Source organism: Ochotona princeps, chromosome 7 (assembly GCF_030435755.1).
Source record: "Ochotona princeps isolate mOchPri1 chromosome 7, mOchPri1.hap1, whole genome shotgun sequence".
Lineage (NCBI taxonomy): Eukaryota > Metazoa > Chordata > Mammalia > Lagomorpha > Ochotonidae > Ochotona > Ochotona princeps.
In genome coordinates, this window is record NC_080838.1 from 43489910 (window position 1) to 43510775 (window position 20866).

Genomic DNA, 20866 nt, shown 5'->3' on the forward strand with positions numbered 1-20866 from the left:
GTGTTGCCTTCCAAGTTGTACATTGACAAGGAACACCCTTGAATGTATCCCTGACTACCTTAAAATTCTTATCTCCATCCATTATGCTCACATTCATTGCTCTTGATCTTGCAGTATACACAGTAAGTCCTTTCATCAATCCTTCACCTAACAGGAGTGAAGATAACAGTCTACCTCTCATGCTAACCTGCTGGGATTCTTGTATACACGTGGGTTCAGCCCATGTGTTCATGGCTTTGCAATTGTGTGCTTTATTGGGTAGTTAGAAGTGCTTAATCTTGTTTTTGATTCGTTTTAATAGATTTCTTTTTTAATTTTAATTTTTTTAAAAAAATTTAAGATTTATTTATTTCTATTGGAAAGTCAGATATACAGAGAGGAGGAGAGACAGTGAGGAAGATTTTCTGTCCGCTGATTCACTACCCAATGGCCGCAACGGCTGGAGCTGAGCTGATCCAAAGCCAGGAGCCCAGAGCTTTGTCCATGTCTCCCATATGGGTGCAGGGTCCCAAGGCCTGGAGCTGTCCTTGACTGCTTTCCCAGGTTACAGGCAAGGAGCTGGATGGGAAGCGGGGCCTTTGGGACACGAACCGGTACCCATATGAGATTTTGGCATGTGTAAGGTGAGGATCTGAGCCACCAAGCTACCACACTGGGACCCTTTGAAATGTTTTTTGAAAGATTTTTTGACAATTCTTTAAAAAAATAATTTTTCCTTAGTTTTAAATTTGTTATTCAAAATAAAATTTCCTAGTTTGAAAGGCAGAGAAAAATTTCTTTAGTCTGCTGATTGACCTATCAAGTACCCACAACAGCTCGGGCTGAGCCAGTTTGAGGCCGTGGATCTGGACCTCAGTCTGGATTTCTGACTTAGGTAGCAGGTAGCTGAGTACTTCCCACTGTGCACATTAGCAGAAAACCTGGGACTGAAATCAAGGACTGCTACATAGGATGCCTGTGTCACAAACTGGCTTCAGCCTCGGTGCCAGATACTTGCTCTTGAACCGTATAATGAACGTTCCATGTTAGTTATGGCAAAGTCTCTAACGCAGGGTAACAGTGTGTGCTACAGAAATGTGGAAGTGCTGAATCTCCAGAACTCATTCTCAGATATTTTCTATCACTTACTGGTTGTTCCATAAATGTATATAGATATATAGAGAGAGTTTCATTAATAAAGCAACTGTGACTTATGTTCAGCTTCAGATGATTTTTCTCCTCGTACATTGTGACATTGTTGTAATTTGCTCCAAGAGTGTTTTTCAAAGGTATGTGGCCCATTGACATCATGTGTAAAATGTGAATTTCAGTGTCTCTAAGCAGCACTTCATTCTTCTCTTTGCCTTGCCCCCTGCCTTTCTGTACTCACTTGTGTGGAATGTCCGGGCTTTGGAAATGTGACTAACTCGCCACCTTTCCACATAACAGACAAGAAGAAAGTGTAAAGAGCAGAGGATCGTTTCTGTCTGTTGCTCCAATGCTGCAGATTGCCTTTTAGTCATACCTAGAGAATGGGGATTCCCACAAGACTTGAATAAGCAAGTACAAAACCATGTGATCTTTGGGTTACGATGTATGTGTGACGTCATCTCCTGCCTTTAGTCATAATTTTCTAGCTTTTGAAGAATGGCCTAATCTATTTGTTATTTCCTGTGCTTTATATTGTGTATAAAAGCACCGTGCTAAATTTTCGTTATGCGACAGTCTGATAGAGAGTTCTGTCATATTTTTTGAATTATTGTGTAGTGGAAAGGATACATTGCCTAAGGAGGAGTTTATTCATGTATTGTAATAATTTTATGATATTCAAGTGAATGTCATCAAAATGTAATAGTTAAGCATTTATACGTTAATGGAACTTCAACGTAAACTATAAAGATGATTATTGAATTTAAAAGGAAAGATTCTGTATATCATTCAGATACTACCTTGTCCTGTTTATATTGCCTTCCTTACTGTGCTTTATTTTCCTCTGGCTGTTGTGGGAGTTTTCACCAATTAACCTGCTAGATATGAAGCATTTATTTATTTTGTTGTCTGTCTCTTCCTTCTGTGTAAGGCATGAAAGCAGTCATTTGTTTCTGTTTTCTGTTTACTGCCTAACTCACTTAAACACTGACAAACGGGGATAACTTTCCAAGTGTTTGCTGTATAAATGCGTGAAGGATCTGATATTAGACCACTGCTTGCCATTTTGGCATCCCACATCAGAGTGCTGGTCAAGTCCCAGCTGCTCCACTTCCTATCCAGCTCCCTGCTAATGTGCCTGTGAGAGCAGTGGAAGATGGCCCGAGTGCTTGGATCCTTGCCTCCCATATGGGAGACCTGGATAGAGTTATTGGCTGCTGACTTCAGCATTGCCCAGCCTGGGCCCTGATGTTGATTTAAGGAGTGAACCAGATGTGAGATCTCGTTCTGTGTCTGTCATTCTGTCTTTCAAATAATTAAATGTCTTTCTAGAAATGTATGAAACCCTTCTAATCCAACTTTAGTATATTCTCTTTACACAGAGCCTAATGTAGCTTTTCTACTTCCAGCCTGCTATTGCCTAGATAATGATGTCCATCCAATAGTATAGCTGTAGCATTTATGCTCAGTGATGTAAACCAATCTCCAAAGGACAAATATCATATGTTTTCTCTGATAAAAGGCACCATTCATGCAAAATACTACGTAATGAGACTAGCATAGTAAGATTAGAAGATATAGTGCAGTATGCATACCTTCTCTGAATAAAAGCTGGACTCCCAATGAAAGGTTATCTTGACAATAGGATGCTGGAGTCTTTACCATTGTCTATAACTACAATGTCATAATACACTTAAATAGCAGAATGATGGACTTGTGACTGGTGCTGAAGGAGTATCCTATTATAATATTGGGGAAACTGTCGGGGAAGGGGGAAGGTAATTGAAGGTGCAAGGGAAATCTCTGAGCCTGTGGAATCATACTGAAGAAAAAAAAATCTGCAGAGAGAAAAGCATAGCTCCTATTCAGTGGTTCTTTCCTCAGAGGCTCACGGCAGCTGGGGCTGTGCTGGCTTGTAGAAGAGAGAAGAGTGTGTAATGTAGGTCTCCCATGTGACTCATCACCTGCTGCCTCCCAAAGTGAGCATTAGCAGGAAGCTTGGATTTGGAATGGACTCAGCTAATGTACTCCATCAAGGACTGGGCATCCCAACTGGTGTCTTCACCTGACCCTGTTGTTGGCTCTGAGTGATTGGTGATATACCTGACACTTTTATGCGGTTGTGTTTCACACTCTCAGATGATATTGCTGTTCTTGTGCATATCTGTTAGAATCTCACTGCACTTGATTGTGTTGGTTACCTTGGTTAGACCTCCGATCATGTGGACGCAAGTGAACACATCTTCTCAAAGTGCTCACTAAATGTTTTATATGAAGGGTCTGTGCTGAGGGATAATGAATGGAGCCAGCACCTGTGGTGCTGCAGCCTGTGTGGATGCCACTCTGGGTCCCAGCTGCTCCACTTCTGATCCAGCTCCCTGCTGGTGTTCCTGAGAAAGCAGCAGAGATTGGCCCAAGCACTTGGATCCCTGCACTGACATGGGAGGCCCAGAAGAACCTCCTGGCTCCTGGCTTTAGACTAACCCAGCTCTGGCCATTGTAGCCATTAGAGGAATGAACCCATGGATGGAAGAGCTCTGTCTCTCTGTTCCGCTTTCTGTATCTCTGCCTTCTAAATGAAGAAGTAAATCTTAAAAAAAAAAAAAAAAAGGAAGGAAAGCAATTTTTACTTTTAAAAATTTTTATTGAATGAGTAGATCATATTTTATATATGAAAACACATGAATCTGGAAGTGGCATGATACATGCCAAGAGTTTATGCTGCTTATTGGACTGGGCCCATTGCTTTGTGGCTTCCTTAAAACAAAGATCTACCCCTTAAAAAATGTTTATTATGTGTGTTTTTTTAAACAGTTTTTTTTTTTTTCACTTACAGATATTGATGATGTTAAGAAGTTCAAACCTGGGTACTTGGAAGCTACTCTCAACTGGTTTAGATATTATAAAGTCCCAGATGGAAAACCAGAAAACCAATTTGCTTTTAATGGAGAATTCAGAAACAAGGTGACAATAACTTTTATCTTTGAATATGCCTCCTCATACCTACATGAAACTTATTTTGTTTTGAGGATTTCTTCAGTAGTGTTTTCTGCTAATTTAAATTGTATAGAATATTAATCATTCTAAAATTTTTTGTGGATTCTAAGTGAGCCAACATAACTGACAAATAAGTGTTTCTATCTGTTTGTGTAACTCCATATTCTCATAAAATGAAGGAATTTTATGATCATTCTGACTTTGCAAATTGTGTTTGAAATACAGCCCTCCCTTCTCCTGGGGGTCAGGAACTTACCCTTGATGTTGCTAGACAGGAACTCCCCTCGTAAGTGTACCCTGTGCTGTGACTAAAGTAACCTGCTTCATAATTCAGAAAGCACTCGAGGTATCTTCCTGTCAGAATTTTTCTCTTGGAATATCACAGAATCATCAAAAAGTATCTCTTAACATGGTTACATATAGGAAATAGGCCAAAAAGTTAAAGTCTAAAAATGTGGAATTTTGTTTAAAAAAAATACTGTACTCTAAATCAACTTTTAAGTGAGTACTAGTAAGTCAAATAGATTTCTAAGTAAAATATAAAATATAAGTAAATTATAAGTGTAAGTAAACATAAAATATGTAATGTAAATATAAGTGAATTATACAAGTAAAATTTGACTAGTAAGTCAAATATATTTCTAAGTAAATAAAACAAGTTAATGAAAATTACACTATCTATAATGCTGTGCAAGAATTGATTGAATGAGCTCAGTCTTTTTTTTTTGAAAGATCTTAACAAAAACTCAGCATCCTGGAAGGCAGCTAGGTCTTGTGGTCCCTAAGGTGGACTGCCGCATCTGTTATCAGAATGCTGGTTAAAACTGCAGCTGCACAACTTTGGATCCAGCTCCCTGATGGTGCTGTTGAGAATCAGCAGATAGTGGCTCAAGTGCATGAGCCCTGCCTACCCCTGAAGAGGAGCCAGAGGAGTGGCTCATTCTTGGCTTTGGCCTGAGCAGGCCTGGTTGTTGGACAGCAAACCAGTGGATGGAAGATTTGCTGTTTCACTCCCACTTTGGCACTCTTTCAAATACATAAATAAATCTTTAAAAACAAAAACATCTTTAGGATTTTTCTCTAAGATTTTTCAATACAAATGTAAGACTACTTTTGACTGAATTTTTTTTAAGAATAAAATTTTATAATTTTTTTCTAAAAATATTTTTTGTATTTTATGTTTGTTATAATATAAAAATCTTGCCTAAATATACTTTTTTTGGTCCTTTATTGTCTCTTGGTGTTTTTCCAAGTTTGAATTAATAGAGTGAAGTCGTTTTTGTTTTCTGCATTGCTTTTTATCACTACTATCTTAATAGAATGTAACTCAAGAAAATAAAGTGTCTGTCTTTAATGTGATGGAAAAAATAGGACTTCAGTTTGTAATTAAAGGCTTTTCCTGTCTTTAAGCAAATGTTGAAACTGGTTTTTAGCCAGAACTATCCGAATAAATTTATTTTTAAAATCTTCCTTTGTATTATCTAGATAATATATTGGATTTCTTGCCTCCAATATCACCTTATTGAGAATTAAGTGATTCATCTTCTCAAGCAACAATAGGCCTGAGAGAGCTATGTTGTCTAGAAGCTGCATTTCCTGTTATTGGGGTAGGCATTGTAACTGCTTGATAGCCTACCTTCTCTGGTACGTGCCCGGGATTGAGTACCATTTTCAGCTTCTCATCCGCCTTCCTGCTAAATGTTTACCATGGGAAGCAGCAGGTGCTGGCTTGAGTATTTATGTCTCCACTGCCAGTGTGGACCATGTAGATGGAGTTTCAGGCACCTGGCTTCAGCCTGGTTGAGCCACTGATGTTGCAGGCATTTGGGGAGTGAACCAGGGGATAGAGAAACTCCTCTCCATTCCCTGCTCCCTCCCCCGTGTTCTTTCAAATAATTCCAGAAAAAAAATTCCCATTGTTACTCGATCTTGGTTCCCATTATTCTTTATTCTTATAATGGATTTAGTTGTCAGTGAAGGAGAAAGGAACTAATTGAATTAGTAAATAAGGGTTCTATGTAAGGAAAATAAGCAACATTCTGGGAAAAACATCTAAACTGTGTGCTTTGGAAATCAAATTTTGCTTAGACTGTCTTCCTTTATTTATATCTAGCAAGAGATGTATACTATTGATCTTACTTTTGGGCATTAGAATTATTACAAGGAAAAAGTCCTGACCATATTAAGCTTTGCTGGGCCATGCCATAGCATAGCATGTTAAACTTCTGCCTGTGGTACTATGTAATGTATGGACACTGGCTCGTGTCCTGGTTGCTCTACTTCGTATCCAGCTCCCTGCCTGTGGCCTGGGAAAGAAACCCCTATACCCATGTGGGAGACCCAGAAGAAACATGGTTTCTGACTTCGAATTGGCCCAGTTCTGGCCTTGATTACCATTTAGGGAGTGAGCCAGCAGATGGAAGATCTTTCTCTGTGTCTCCTCCCTGTGAATCTGCCTTTCAAATAAAAATTAAAATTAATCCTTAAAAAAAGTGCGTTTGCTAATTCCTCAGTTGAATAATCTAAACTTTCTTTAAAATTAGACTTTGTGAAGATATAATGGTGATGAAATTAATAGATGTATGCTTACTTAAAAATTAGATGCCACTTGGGGACTTAATGCCTCATGTTTTGTTAATTTTTGCAGTAATTCTGTGCTTTAGATCAGGTATTAATGTGTGTTTTTCTCTAAAAAATTAAATAGTAATTATCATAGGCTTTACATGCCATGTGTGTTTTGTCAGAATTACTAGACTCTGCCATTGTAGCACTAAAGTAGCATAGGCCAGAAAGACTAGCAGGTTGGATCTGACCTACTGGCCCTAACTTCCCAACTCTTTATGTGAATTAACCCCTCTGTCCCATTTTATGGATGAAGAAATTGAGGCTAAGTGAGTTTAGGTAACTTGCCTAGAGTCACACAGCAGACAAATAAGAAGAAGCCAGAATTAGATTTGCTTGACACCAGAGCTAATACTTTTAACAGGTAACTTCTATGATGAGATTAGGGTTAGTTCTGTGGTAGTGTAACAGTGTAATATTCTATTTGTTTGTTTTTGGCTTGTAACTAGGCTTTTGCTCTTGAAATTATTAAATCTACTCATGATCACTGGAAAGCACTGCTCATGAAGAAGTGCGATGGAGGGGCAATCAATTGGTAAGAATTTGTCTTTCCTGTGTAAGTAGTGTTAGCTTATGATCAATTAATATTAGGTCATGTAATATATCTCTGATCACTTGTTTTTCAAAAAGAGGGGTTGTAAATTTTTTTGACACTTAAAAATACTTAGGGCTAATTCAGTGGCCATTACTGATACTAGGTGCTGTAATGGTAGGAACTGATTGGGTTGCTTTTCTTCACAGGCTTGTAGGTTAGTAGGAGTACTGACAAGCTGTCAGGTGCTTAGTTAGAATACTTTGTGATGTTGTGGGGCTAGTGTTGTGGCATAGAGGGGTAAAGCCAGCACCTGTGACCCCAGCTTCCTGCATGGACACTAGTTCAAGTCCCAACTGCTCCACTTACGATCCATTTCCCTGTGATGTGCCTAGGAAAGCAGGAGATGAACTAAGTGCATGGGCCCTGGCACCTATGTGGGAGACCCGGAAAAGCTCTTGGCTCTTGGCTTTGTGCAAATAATTGCAGCCACTTGGAGAGTGAACCAGCAGATGGAAGATTTTCTTTGTCTTCCTCTCCCTTTCTCTGTAATTCTGCCTTTCAGATAAGCAATGGATCTTTAAAACATTGTTTGTGATGTGTGTTAGAATGAAGTAAAAATTAGTTGTTTTCATGCAGAAATGCTTGATTATTTATCTAATAAATGCCACATAATTTCTTACTAAAGATGTAAAAAGTCTTCTTACTTGGCCCGGCACTGTAGCCTAGTGGATAAAGACCTCGCTTTGCTTGTGCCAGGATCCCATATGGGCGTGTTTGTATCCTGGCGGCTCCACTTTGCATCCAGCTCCCTGCTTGTGGCCTGAGAAGGCAGTTGAGGACGACCCAAAAACCTTGGGACCCTGTGCCCATGTGGGAGACTCTGAGGAGGCTCCTGGCTCCTGGCTTCGAATTGGCTCAGCTCTGGCCATTGAGGCCACTTGGGGAGTGAGTCACTGGACAGAAGATCTTCCTCTCTGTCTCTCCTCCTCTCTGTATATCTGACTTTCCAGTAAAAATAAAATAAATCTTTAAGAAAAAAATCATCTTATCTGTATGGTCTGTATCATGGTTGATTAAGAGGAATCAAGCAACAGTGACATACATACATCATTTAAAAGATATGTTTATTATTCAAGACCCTTTAAATATTCAGCGTATAAACTTTTCTATAAACTCTCACATAATTAAGAATAGAAAGTAAAAATTTTGTAATCCTCATGCCCCTTACAATTGAAAGCTTTAAAGATTGGGAGCTTCTTTTCTAATCCTCCTAATTTGATCCCAAGTTTTTGTAGTGACTCACCTCTGTTTAGGCTTTTTAGCACCTCTGTTATTAACCTTAGTAGTTTTAGCCTATCTGGTGTTCACAGAAAAGTCTCCACATTCCTGTGATCAGTGAACATTATTATTATTTAGATTGTTAATAATTGTGACAAGTGCAATTGACGTAAACAGATTTGAAAACAAAAACAGCAGCTCTTGGTAAGTGTAACTTTAGAAAGCAGAATAAACACGTTAGCTCTGGGCAGTAGAGCCCTGCTCCACTTCATTGGCTTCTTTGCTGAAGCACAAGAAGCCAAGAAGCCGTTCATTCTTCCACCATATACTGATTAATGGCCTACCACCAAGTACTGTGCTGGTATTAGGGATGTTTATGTGAATATGTTGTCTCTGTTCTTTTTGAGCATAGTAATATAAGAATCAAGGGTTACAGTACAAGAGAAATCAGGTGGAATAAATAGTTGTTCCATTTTGAGGGCATGTATTTGGCTCAGCAGTTCAATGGCATATTGATTGTCCACTCACATCCTTTATCAGAGCGCAAAACTCAAGACTCAGATCCACCGTTCAGCTCTTCACTCTTGCCCTCACCTTCTATCCCTTGCATGCCTGGGATTCCATATGGGGACCAGTTCATGTCCTGGCTGCTCCACTTCCCATCCAGCTCCCTGTTTGTGACCTGGGAAAGCAGTCAGGGATGGCCCAAAGCCTTGGGATCCTGTACCCACGTGAGAGACCTGGAAGAAGCTTCTAGCTACTGGCTTTGGATCAGCTTGCCTCCAGCTGTTGCAGCTACTTGGGTAGTGAACCAGTGGATGGAAGACCTTTCCTCTCCTCTCCATCTCTCCTCTTTGTAACGCTGCCTTCCCAATAAAAGTAAATAAATCATTCTTTTAAAAAACTAAAGAATTTTTGAATAAGTTATTTAATATTGATGAACATTTTATTAAAATTTTCGAGAAGATTCATTCATCTTGCCCATAGCACAAATCCTGAGAATTCATTGCTTTGATACACAGCAGAAAGGTTTATGTATTTATGTATGCACGCGAAAGAGCTAGAGAGAGGAGATATAAAAACGGTGCTTGTTCACTTCCCAAATGGCTGCGGTGACTGGAGCTATATCAGGCTGATGCCAAGAGCCAGGGGATTGTTCCAGGTCTGTCATCTGAATGACAGGAAGTCAGCCATGGGACCATCTTCTTCCCTTGGAGACTGCTAGTGAGCAGCTGAATCAGAAGTGGAGCTGCTGGGACAGGAACCAGAAGCATATGGGGTGCCAACATTGTGGTGGCTTTAACATGCTACTTCACAATGCCAGCCCGAGTTCATTTCTCATGTAAGCTAAAGACACACTGTCTTAAGCTTGTCACTTTGGTCATCTCCTCCCTTGTTCACTTAAATTTTATGTGGATCACTCTCTGCCAAGAATGAAAATTTAAGTAATTGTTTCTCATTTAACTAACAGTTGAATTTAACATCGAATTTGGGTGTAACTGAGTATGTTTTGTCCTGATTGTCCTAGATGTTCTTTATGCTCTAGAGTCTAGGCATCAGTATGATGAGATCCTCCAGAATGAAAGGGGTCTCTGATTGTCTGATGAGGTATTTGCTTGCTATTTGCTACATTATTTTTCTTCCTAACCTTGCCATAACAGCTCTGGAAACTATACTTTGCCTAGTTTATGTCCAGCATGGTATCGTTACTTATCTGTGGATTCTAGTTGTCGTTTCTGAGTCATTTTGTTATAGCTTTCTGTACTCCTGAGCGTTTTGTGTTACTCAGTTAAAAGCCTTGTAACATGCCTATTGTTTCCATTTTACACATGACAAATTTGAAGCTACATAGAGATTTAAGTCATTTACTGAAAGTCGCACAGTGCAGCAGAAAGTCAGGACTTTAAGCCTAGATTCCAAACCGACTCGCTGGACAACTGTATTCTTATTGCTCTAAAAATTTTTTTTACAACAAAATAATATTTGTTAGCTAAAGAATTTTCAAGATGTGAATTATATGCATCTGGATAATTTGAGGACAAAGCTTTGGAAATTTAGTTCATTTTTTATGCATTTTAAAAAAAAATTGCAGTGCGTCCTCTGAGCTTACTTCACTTCCTTTGCCTGAATGTAATGAATTGTCTTTCTTTCCTAAGTATTCTGTTATTCAGTAGCAAGCCCTCCTCCAACCCTCTTTGCTCAGTTGAGTTCAGTTTGGGTCCATAATGTTTTTTAGAACCATCCTCCTGATGTGTGTACACCTGAACCACCTAGGGAAATGGTCACAAAGTCAGCTGCATTGACCTCGTCAGCATGGGTGTCTTAGGGTCCCTGAGGAGCAGACCCTGAAGCAGGCACTGGGCTGGTGGCAAGATAGCCCCAGTCTTCTAAGTGTGGCCTCTGTTACCCCTCTAGCCTCACTTTCCTTCGATCTTACTTTGTTTTAGCTGCTTAAAACCATCTGCTTTGATCTGTAGACTGAAACTCACTTTGTTTCCTTTGCCATGATCACCTCGATCACCTCCTCGTTGGTTAAACTGGCTACCTTCTGTACTTAGCCTTCTCTGGAAGGTGTTCCCTTGTGCCAGGCTTATGCTCGCTGGTCCTGGTGTGCTCTGTGCTCCTGCTATACTGCATATTTCTGTTCATATGTACCGTAGTTATTAATTGCTTGTTTATGAACTTGCCTCCTTCAGGATATAAGTTTCTCAAGAACAGATTAGTAAAACTGTTTGGTTCATCTTTATATTCCTAATCCATGACCTGCAGTAGCTAGGCAATAGATATCTGCTATAGTAGACGCTGAATAATATTTTTAAATAAACTAAATAAAAAGATACTTCAGAAAGCTTTTAGAAAACTGAAGAAAAAATTTTAAATTTATGCATAAGAGGTCTTCAAAAAGTTCATTAATTTTTCTATGAAAAATTGCATAGATAGCTTTTAAGATTTCTTTTTTTATTATTTTTTAATGAATTTTTAATCATCTTACTTAGTTGATTAGGGTACAAAGGGTCAAGGGCTACAGGGTGAAAATGGGTAATACCATTGTTTCCACACTAATATTATCATTTTTTCCTGTATTTGGTGTTAGGACAGTAACAAAGGGAAAAGCCCCACCCAACCTCCCATTCATCCCATATCCCCAACGGGAGGCATACTCCGAGGGTCCTGCTCAAACAGTTGTGATAGTTCATCAGTTCTGGATTGCTGCCAATCTCTCAGTTCCAATCGCAATGAACCCTATTCAGAATCCACTGGCTGACAGTCTCTTCATGGTTGGGGTTCTAAGATCAGCAGTTCAGCTGGAGGGATCTCCGAACAAACTTTACCTGAGATGATCCCAGACATGGTTCTTGCGTGAGTTTGCTGGTACAGACTCCAGCACCGTCTGTCACACCAATCAGCTTATGCACATGCTGGTCGTTGAGATTGCTGGGTCCGTTCTGTTTCCAGCCCTGTCTTCCTCGTGAACCAACGGGTGTTGCAGTCCAGCTCAATTCTGCCCACTTCATATTTGGTCCTCACGCAAACCAGTTGGAGCTGAAGCCTAGTCGGGGCGACTCCCCATGACCTCTACCAGTTCTGCCCCCTACCCTGGTTCCCATGCTTGCCAGTACACACCGCAGGCTTGTCCAGTCTGTCCCACATCCCATTTAGCTCTCGCACATGTCGATGGGCATTGAAGCCCAGCTCAACCCAACCAACCTACTATCCAGCCCCTACACCTACTGGCAGGTGCCTTTCTGTGTAGCCACCCCTGCCCAGTCCTGGTTTTTGTGCTGTCCAGTGAGCGTGGTAACCCAAGAGGGAGGTGCCCACTATTTCCCTTCTAGGCCACACCCACTCCCAGATTGTGCACTCTCCAGGTGGTTCTGGCATTTGACTTGACAGAATTAGCTGCCAGTGCCAGCCTCTGCCAGCTAATGCTGCGGCTAAGCGCAACCAACCCTTACCGACTCTAATTTTTGCTTGCACCAGTTGGAACAGTCAGCCCACTGTGGCCCTTCCCTTATCTAGCTCACATGAGGCCCACAGGTGTTATAGCCCTGCCTAGTCTGTTCTCCCTCCATCCTGACTCACGCCTTCCATTAGGAGTAGTTGTCCAGTAGGGGAGCCCACATTCCCCTGTCAGCTTTGCCTCCTCCTCCTGATTATCGCATGTGCTGTTAGGGCACTGCAACCACATCTGGTATGGTTCATCTCACCTTAGCATTCCTTAATGTGGACTAGTATGTGTCACAACCGAACCTGGCTCGACCCACACTCTGTTCTGGTGCTTGGATTTGCCAGCGGGTGATGTGAACAGGTTCAGCCTGGTCTACCCCCAATCCATGCCATGTGTATACCAGTGGGATAATTTCCATTGCCTGTTTTGGGCTGTTTGCTATCGTGCTTCTTGTGCTTCCTGCAGGGACTGTGTCCTGACAGAGAAATTGCCCAGGCTCCTCCATCAGAAACTCTCCCAGTGCCAGGTTTCGCACATACCAGGGGGTCCAAGAGCCAGACCTACTCAGTTCACCTCCTGTCCTAGCAGGAACAGTGGCATTTCCTGGCTGTTCTTCAACCCAGTCTGGTTCTTACTGTTGGATGTTTCAACCCAGCCTCGGCTCTTTCATACCCCCATACAGCTCACACATGGTTCAGTAAGGGCTGAGACCTAGCCTAGTCTGTCACACATCTTCCCTGGTCCTCTAGAGCACCAGATGGTGTTGGGGTCTGGCCCGGCTTGGTGCTTCCAGTCCAGTCCACACTTGTGCCAAGTGAGATTATAATTGTATCCTGATCAGAACACAGCCCCCAATTCCAGTCCACGTGCTCCTTGGTGGGAAACTCAGCCCAGCTAGGGTGTCCCCTTAGCTGCCCAACCGGGCCTATTCCCAGCCATGTGAAGGCCAGTGGTTGCTCTGACACAGCTTGGCAGAACCCCTCACTGGTCCTGGCCCCTTAGATGCTGTGGCTTAGCGTCCCTGTCTCATGAAGATCAGTAGGTGCAAGGGCCTACTTGGCATGACCTGTGCTCCAACCTGATTTCTGTTGTTTCTTGTGAATTAAGGTTTGTTTGGCCTTGCCCATTCTGCTCCCTTCCAGTGGCAGCCCGGCGCACCCCACATCCTGTTTTAGCATACACATTCAGGTGCTGCTGCCTTGACCTGCGCTGACTGTTGTGGGTTCCTTTACCCGTGAGTGATGGCGGATGGCATGGTCACACCTAGCTTAGTCCATTGCTACCCCCAGTGCGAGCTAACCAGGGGGACTTGTATTTCCACAGGGTTGGGCCCACACAACCCCACAGAGTCTACCCCCAGACCAAGTTCTCTCACGTCCTGGATAGTGTCTTGACCCTGCCAAATGTGATCACTCCACCATTCCACCACCCAGTCGGGTAATGGTACCCAACATTGCCAAAGAGGCCCCCATTCATAGCTTTGGTGTGGGCTGGTGTGTAGCGGTCAGGGATGTTCTATGCTACCAGACCATCTCTGGATTCTTAATTGGGCTGGTGAATCTGTCTGACCCAAATTATCTTCTGATACTTCCCTCCAAACCACTGGGTCTCAGTCCCCATGCATGCCTGAAACTTCCATGACCCTGTCACTGGGAATCACCCAAAATTCATTACTCACCTACACTAAAACTGGTCTTAGTCATGGGTGACCCCGGCAGCAACTAGACATCTGATAAACCCCAGACTTCGCCGCCAGGTGGCCAGCAGGCAAAGCCTGACACCACTTGGTGCACTGGCCTTCCTGGGGGAGGCTGAGGACTCTTCATTGCCTTCTGGCAGTGTCTTTGGCGTGAGTCCTCAGCATTGGGTCTGACCCGGCAGGGGCACCCCCTACAGCCGCCACACTGCAGGGAGCTGCAGTTGTCCCCAACCCCAAGGCCTGAACCAGCTTTTAAGATTTCTTTTGCAGTAAAGTACTAATCTTTTAATTCTGTTTTTCATGAACTTTTTGAATTACCTTTTATTTGTTCGGTTTTTTTCCTTAAAGTGGTTGCTCATCAGCTCTCAAGATTATGCTTTTATTAAATTCTTTGTTACTCTGTATAATTTGTTCTCCCAGTAAGTTATTTTGGTTGTTGTTACTCCTTTTCCCATTGTTTAGCAGTACTCTGACAGCTGTAGTTTTTTTTCTTTATTATTATTATTATTTTGTGATACAGTTCCATAGACTCTGGGATTCCACTTACCCCTCTGCAGAATTCCTCCCCAAAACCCTTCCCCCACCCCTGGTTTACCCTATTTCATTGCAATAGTGTAGTTCTTCATAAATAGTCACATGTCCATCATTGTGGGGATGGACAGTGGCAAAGAGTCCAGCACCCAATTGTGAAGATATATTTAACAGCTTCATTTTGAATCTTTCTTTATCTTGAATAGAGAGGAATAATGCGTTGTATCCTCACTTCTGGATATGATAGTCTCCATTATATAGTTACTATACATCCTCTTAAATGAAAAGCAACAAAACAAAATCAACAACAGGAAGAAAAACAGAAATTTAAAGTGCTATGAAGTTAAATAACATGCTACTGAATCACTAATGTGTCACTGAGGAAATAAAAATAAAATCCAGAACCTTCTTGAAGGAAATGTTACTATTGTATGACCTATCAGTGAAGATTTTAATGAAAATAAGAACCTAATTTAATGAAAATAAGAATGTAATGAAAATAAAAACAAAAACATCACATTCCATGAGATATAGTCCCTGCTGATCTTTGTTGGTGAGATGTGTCTCCTGTAGGCAACAAATAGATGGGTTTGTTTTTTAATACAATCTAGTAATCTATGACATAGGATTGATGGGTTTAAGCCATTTAGCTTCAGGGTTAATATGAATAAATGGTAATTTAGTCCTGTCGTTTTAGCAGTGGGTTGTTCATTGTTTGATTTAGTCTTCTGTTGTAATTTTACTGGGATGTTCTTAACATTTGCCTTTGGTTTTGGTGGGTGCTATTCCTTTTCTCTGTCAAGAGAAACTCTTAAAGTGTCATTTGTAGGGCAGGTCTGGAAGAGGCATATTCTTTCAGCTTCTCTTTACTTTGGAAGAATTTTATTTCACTTTCAAAGACAGGAAAGTTTTGCTGGGCATGTTATTCTGGGCTGACATTTTTTTCCTTTTGGAATCTGAAATATTTTGCTTCATTCTCTTTTGCCTTACAAATTTATTGTGAGAGGTCATCTGTGAGTCTGATTGTAATTCTTCTTTATGTCAATTTTTTTAATGTGTACATTTAAGGATGTTTTCCTTACGTTTGACTGAAGAGAGATTATCATGGGTTGTGGTGAAGGTTGCTTTTGGTCAACCCCTTTGGGAGTTCTGTGTCCCTCTTGTATTCTGTTTCCGTGTTCTTTTTCCATGTTAGGGAAGTTTCCATTTTTATTTCATTGAATACACTTTTCAACCCAGCTTCTTTTTCTGTACCTTCTGGAACTCCCATAACTCTTATATTTGGCCTTTTAATCATGTCTCTTAATTCTTTTTTTTTTTTTAAAGATTTTATTATTATTGGAAAGCCGGATATACAGAGAGGAGGAGAGACAGAGAGGAAGATCTTCCATCCGATGTTTCACTCCCCAAGTGAGCCGCAACGGGCCAGTGCTGTGCTGATCCGAAGCCAGGACCAGGAACCTCTTCCAGGTCTCCCATGCGGGTGCAGTGTCCCAAAGCTTTGGGCCGTCCTCAACTGCTTTCCCAGGCCACAAGCAGGGAGCTGGATGGGAAGTGGAGCTGCCGGGATTAGAACCGGCGCCCCTATGGGATCCCGGGGCTTTCAAGGCGAGGACTTTAGCCGCTAGGCCATGCTGCCGGGCCCAACATGTCTCTTAATTCTTAAATGCTTTTTTTTTTAGCTTGATCGAGCTCTGCTTCCTGCTTTTTGATTGTTTTCCCATGTGACAAGAAATATCATCCAATTCTAAGATTATTTCTTCTACCTCATTCATTCTATTATTAAGACTTTCCACAGAATTTTTAATTTGCTACACTGTGTCCTTTATTTCCGATTATTTGGCTTGATTTTGTTTCAGTGTATTTTTCTGTGTGACATATTCTTTGAATTCCTGCATGTACTTAAGGAGCTTTATAATGAGGTTTCTGAATTCTGATTCCCCGTTTTCTCAGTGTATTCCTCATTTAACTCTGAGGCTGACAAAGGCTTTTGCTCCTTTGCAGGGGAGTCTTCAGTAATATTCCTGCACCTCTGTCTCTTCTTTTGCTCCTTGTCCTTGTACCTCTGGTTATCAGATTCTTCTCCTTGTGCAGGTTTCTAAGCTGTGTGAACCACAGATCTGCAGTTTGGTTTTACTTATTGCTGAGGCTGCACCATTTCTTTACAACCTTCTACTTCTGGTTTGAGCAGTTCCCAGGATTAGGGAGACACCAGGCGTCCTAAATAACGAGGTTGTTGTTGTTGGTGATCTCAACAGAACTTGCTGGCCATTAGGTCTGAAGGCCACCTGGACCAATTTGACCTGTAGGTTGCCAGTCGGTGTTATTTTCCCTGTGGGGCCAGTGCAGTGCACTGAGCTGCAAGTGCGTTCACTCCTAGCTCAGTGCATACACAGCTCACTATTGTTCCTGCAGTCTCAAAGCCATCCTGTACAAAATGGTACCTGATATGCCAGTGGTGGATTTCTGGATCTGCTGGCCAGACCTGTATTTGGTGGAACCAGCAGGTTGCCACATTGGTGCAATCCACTGCCAGCTAAGTGCATGCACAGTCCTGTACCACAGCCTTTGCCTCCCTATACAAAATGGCACCTGATGTGGCTCTGGTGGGGGTTTGGGCTGTAAATCCAGCCTGTTTTTGCACTGCCTATTTGGGGTCTGCTGCTCTGTCTCTGCTCCTGATCAAGTCAAACAAATCAGCAGAACAGGCAGTTCTTTCCTGGATTCACCTGCTGAGCTCCTGGTGAACTCCCCTTCCCACCTGGTTGCTGGTGGAGCTCAGATTGCTGCTGGCTGGCTGCCATTGGGGTATCTGGTCACTGCAACACCACACCGTCTTCTCCGCTGCTTTCCAGCTGTATATTCTTTTAATAGGACTTTGTTATCTCTGTTATCTCAAAAAACTTTCAAATTTATTGCTGGATGGTTTTTTGAGATTTGAGCTTTATCATCCACCCCTCTAATTCTGCTTCACCCACGGTTTAGCTAACTTATTTGTTAAGGAATTGGGTATATATTGTTCAGCTTAGTAGTTAATTTATCTACTTATTATAAATAGTAGTATTTATCAAAGCATGCATCATTTTTATGAGGTTTTGGAGTTATTTTTTGTTTTTTCCTTTTTCTGCCTAATAATCATAAAATTAGATAAGATTAAAATTAAATAAAAATAATTAAAATTAATAATATGGGTAATAATATTTTCTTTTTTCTTTTTTTTTTGCCAGTACAAATGTTCAGGTGTGTGATAGTCCTTTTCTTTGCACTCCCGAGGAAGCAAGATCATTTGTTGAATCGGTAAGGGGCATGTGCCCAGGCATCCCTTTGTCCTACAAATATCATGGGGAAATCCAGCAGAAATTCTGATGATGAAAGGTGTCAATTCCTTTAGGGAAGCATAAAATTAAGAACATTACTTTGAAATTTACTTTCTCTCATTTAATAAATTTACAGCAAAAGCTTGAAAGTTTTTGATTGAATTTTTAAGTATGTCTCTAAAAATGGATTAGCCATTAACTAATTTCATATAATGATATGTTTCTTGATGTTTATACATGTTTGCACTCCTTGGTGTTTTCTGTTCTATCATCCATTGTCTAATGTGGGACTGGCTGTTGGAATAGATAAATTTTGGTTCAAAAAAAAAAATCTATGATTCTTTTTTTTTTTTTTTTTTCATTTAGTTTAGTTGTCTTGTAAGGTTTCCTTTTCCATCCTAAGAAGACAACCTTGGATTGTATGTGCCTCAGTGATAATGCTGCACAGAGGCAACTAAATTAAAGATTAATTTGGAGAACACTAAAAGGAAATTTTACATTCTGAGAAGGACATTGCTGGCCTGTTCAAGAGGGAGTTTATGCTTAAAATCCTTTCTTATAAATTAAGACTTTTAAGGAATTATGAGATAGAAACTATTGAATTTAGATCGTAAGGAAAAAATAATATTTCTAAATGTTGTTCATTATGGCTGCTTTTGATCTGTTGGATTTTTTTTTCTCATCAGCTTTTTTATTCCTCTCCATGATGTGGTAAAGTTTAGGTGCTAGAAATGCATTGTATTAAAAATTTTGAAAAATTGTACATTTTATAGTTCTTATTTAGTTGGGGAAATAATACATAAGTAAAATAGCGATGGTTTAAGGTGGTGGAGTGGGTTGGAAATAAATGCTACAATGAAAAATGAGCAGACAAGAGATGATTAAGTAAGTGCCAGGAGTGGAATGGGAATGGTAGTTATCTAAAATAGTGGTCAGGGATTGCATCATTTAAAAGGGCTGAGAGAAAAATCAAGGTCTGTAGAGGATAAGGCAGTGAGTCCAACGAATGTCTGAAGGAAGAGCAGTCCACAGCATGGTCCCAACAGGATACCTGGCATGTATAAAAAATATGAAGAAAAAAATGAAAGGAAGTCTGAATGGAGACAGATATTGAAAGACCATGTGAAGATAAGTGTTTCTACCTGTGGTTGAGGTGGGGAACCATTGGAATGTTCTGAGCAAGGGATAATTTGACCTGCTTTATCACTAGGCTACTTTGGTGAGAATGGGTTAGACCGAGGCATTATTTCATGTGTCTTTTGGACATCTGTGTTTCAGTCTTTGAAAAAATACCTGTTTATATCCTTTGTGCCTTTCTTATCTGAACTGGATTGTTGTTGTTGTTGAGTTTCTTGAGCTCTTTCTAGATCCTCAACAGTAATCCTGTGTCAGCTGTATTATTTGCAGATATTTTCTCCCATTCTGGTTGCTTCTTCATTTTGTTGATGGTTCCCTTTGCTGTGCAAAAGCTTCTTTGCTTGATATGATCTGCCATATAACGCAGCCATCATACTCCTGGGAATTTACCCAGAGGAAATGAAATAAGTAAATGAAGGGGTTATCTGTAACCCCATGTTTACTTAAGCTGAATTCACAATAGATAATATATGGAATCAACCCATGGAGTTGATGAAGAAATTGTGGTATGCATCTACCCTAGAATACTACTCAGCCATAAAAAATGAACTCCTGTTTTTTGCAATAAAATAGATGCAATTAGAGACCATTATTCTTAGTGGAATAAGCCAGTCCAAAAAGACAAAAATCGTGTGTTTTCCCTAATTTGGGGTAACTATGAAGTATTTGAGTGAAATTATGTTTTGAGATTTGATTATTGTTTATAACCCTTATTTAAGCCCTGCTTGTTGAATTCTTTATCTAATAGAGGGTTATACTTCTGGTTGTAAATCAAGCTAGAAGTGCATCATTGTAAAAATAAAAAGAAAGGCAGGGTAGCACAGAAAGTATCATCATGTTGTTAAAACTATATATATATAAACATATATAAGATATATGAAATTGTTATTTTTTTTTAAATCACACAGTTTGGTAATTGTTGAATCTCATAATAATGAAGGTCCTATATATGGCAATTTTTCACTGAGTATACTATACCAGAAACTCATTTTAGAGAAACTTAATGTATGCTGATTGTCTCTACTAAATATTTGTAAGCTGAAGAACTGCCTGTTTAAATGCCCATGTAGTGAGTTGGGTGGAGTTTTTGAGTTTGATTGGTTAACACGTTCTCATGAAGAAATTATCAACTTATAATGAAATCACTTTTCTTAAAAGCATTTTGGCTTGAGATTTCTTCTTTTTGCAACCATCCTGAAATGTTTGAATCAGAATTATTTAGTTATATCTTTTTAGCCATCTTCACTTTGCTTTATACTGAATATTGTACTGTATTCAAAATGCTGTCTTTTATGTCTTTTGTTTGCTCTGAGTAACTTATAGACATTGGTGTCATTCATCAAACTCAGATTCAGATTTAATCAAGTTTTGGGGTTGTACAAAGGCAAATTATGCAATCTGAAATTTGTTAAAGGTCTTACAATGTATGAGTTAATGGGTGTGATATGCACCTAAGTAATATTATCTTGATTCTGATCTACAATTTTTAACTGAATCTGAAGTATGATCCAAGCAAGGGCAGATAGTAGTTGTTTTATGTTTTAAATGAACTGATTAGATGAGAATTTAGATAATGGTAATTGCTTTTGTAAATAGGTATTTTTAAATACACACAGAAAGGAAATAACTAAGCTTCTTATGTAATCATATGTTGATCAGAACGTGAGCTGGTG

General features: G+C 40.2%; 1 protein-coding gene across 2 annotated transcripts in view; it reads left to right on the plus strand.

The window, feature by feature from the left end:
* Positions 1-20866, plus strand: part of PPA2 (inorganic pyrophosphatase 2) — a 93447-nt gene that overhangs the window by 59570 nt on the left and 13011 nt on the right. For both annotated transcript variants that reach the window (XM_058666978.1, XM_004594316.4), the window contains 3 exons: positions 3965-4092; positions 7197-7282; positions 17967-18036. In XM_058666978.1, the coding sequence (XP_058522961.1) occupies positions 3965-4092; positions 7197-7282; positions 17967-18036 (284 nt within the window). The remainder of the gene's footprint in view (positions 1-3964; positions 4093-7196; positions 7283-17966; positions 18037-20866) is intronic.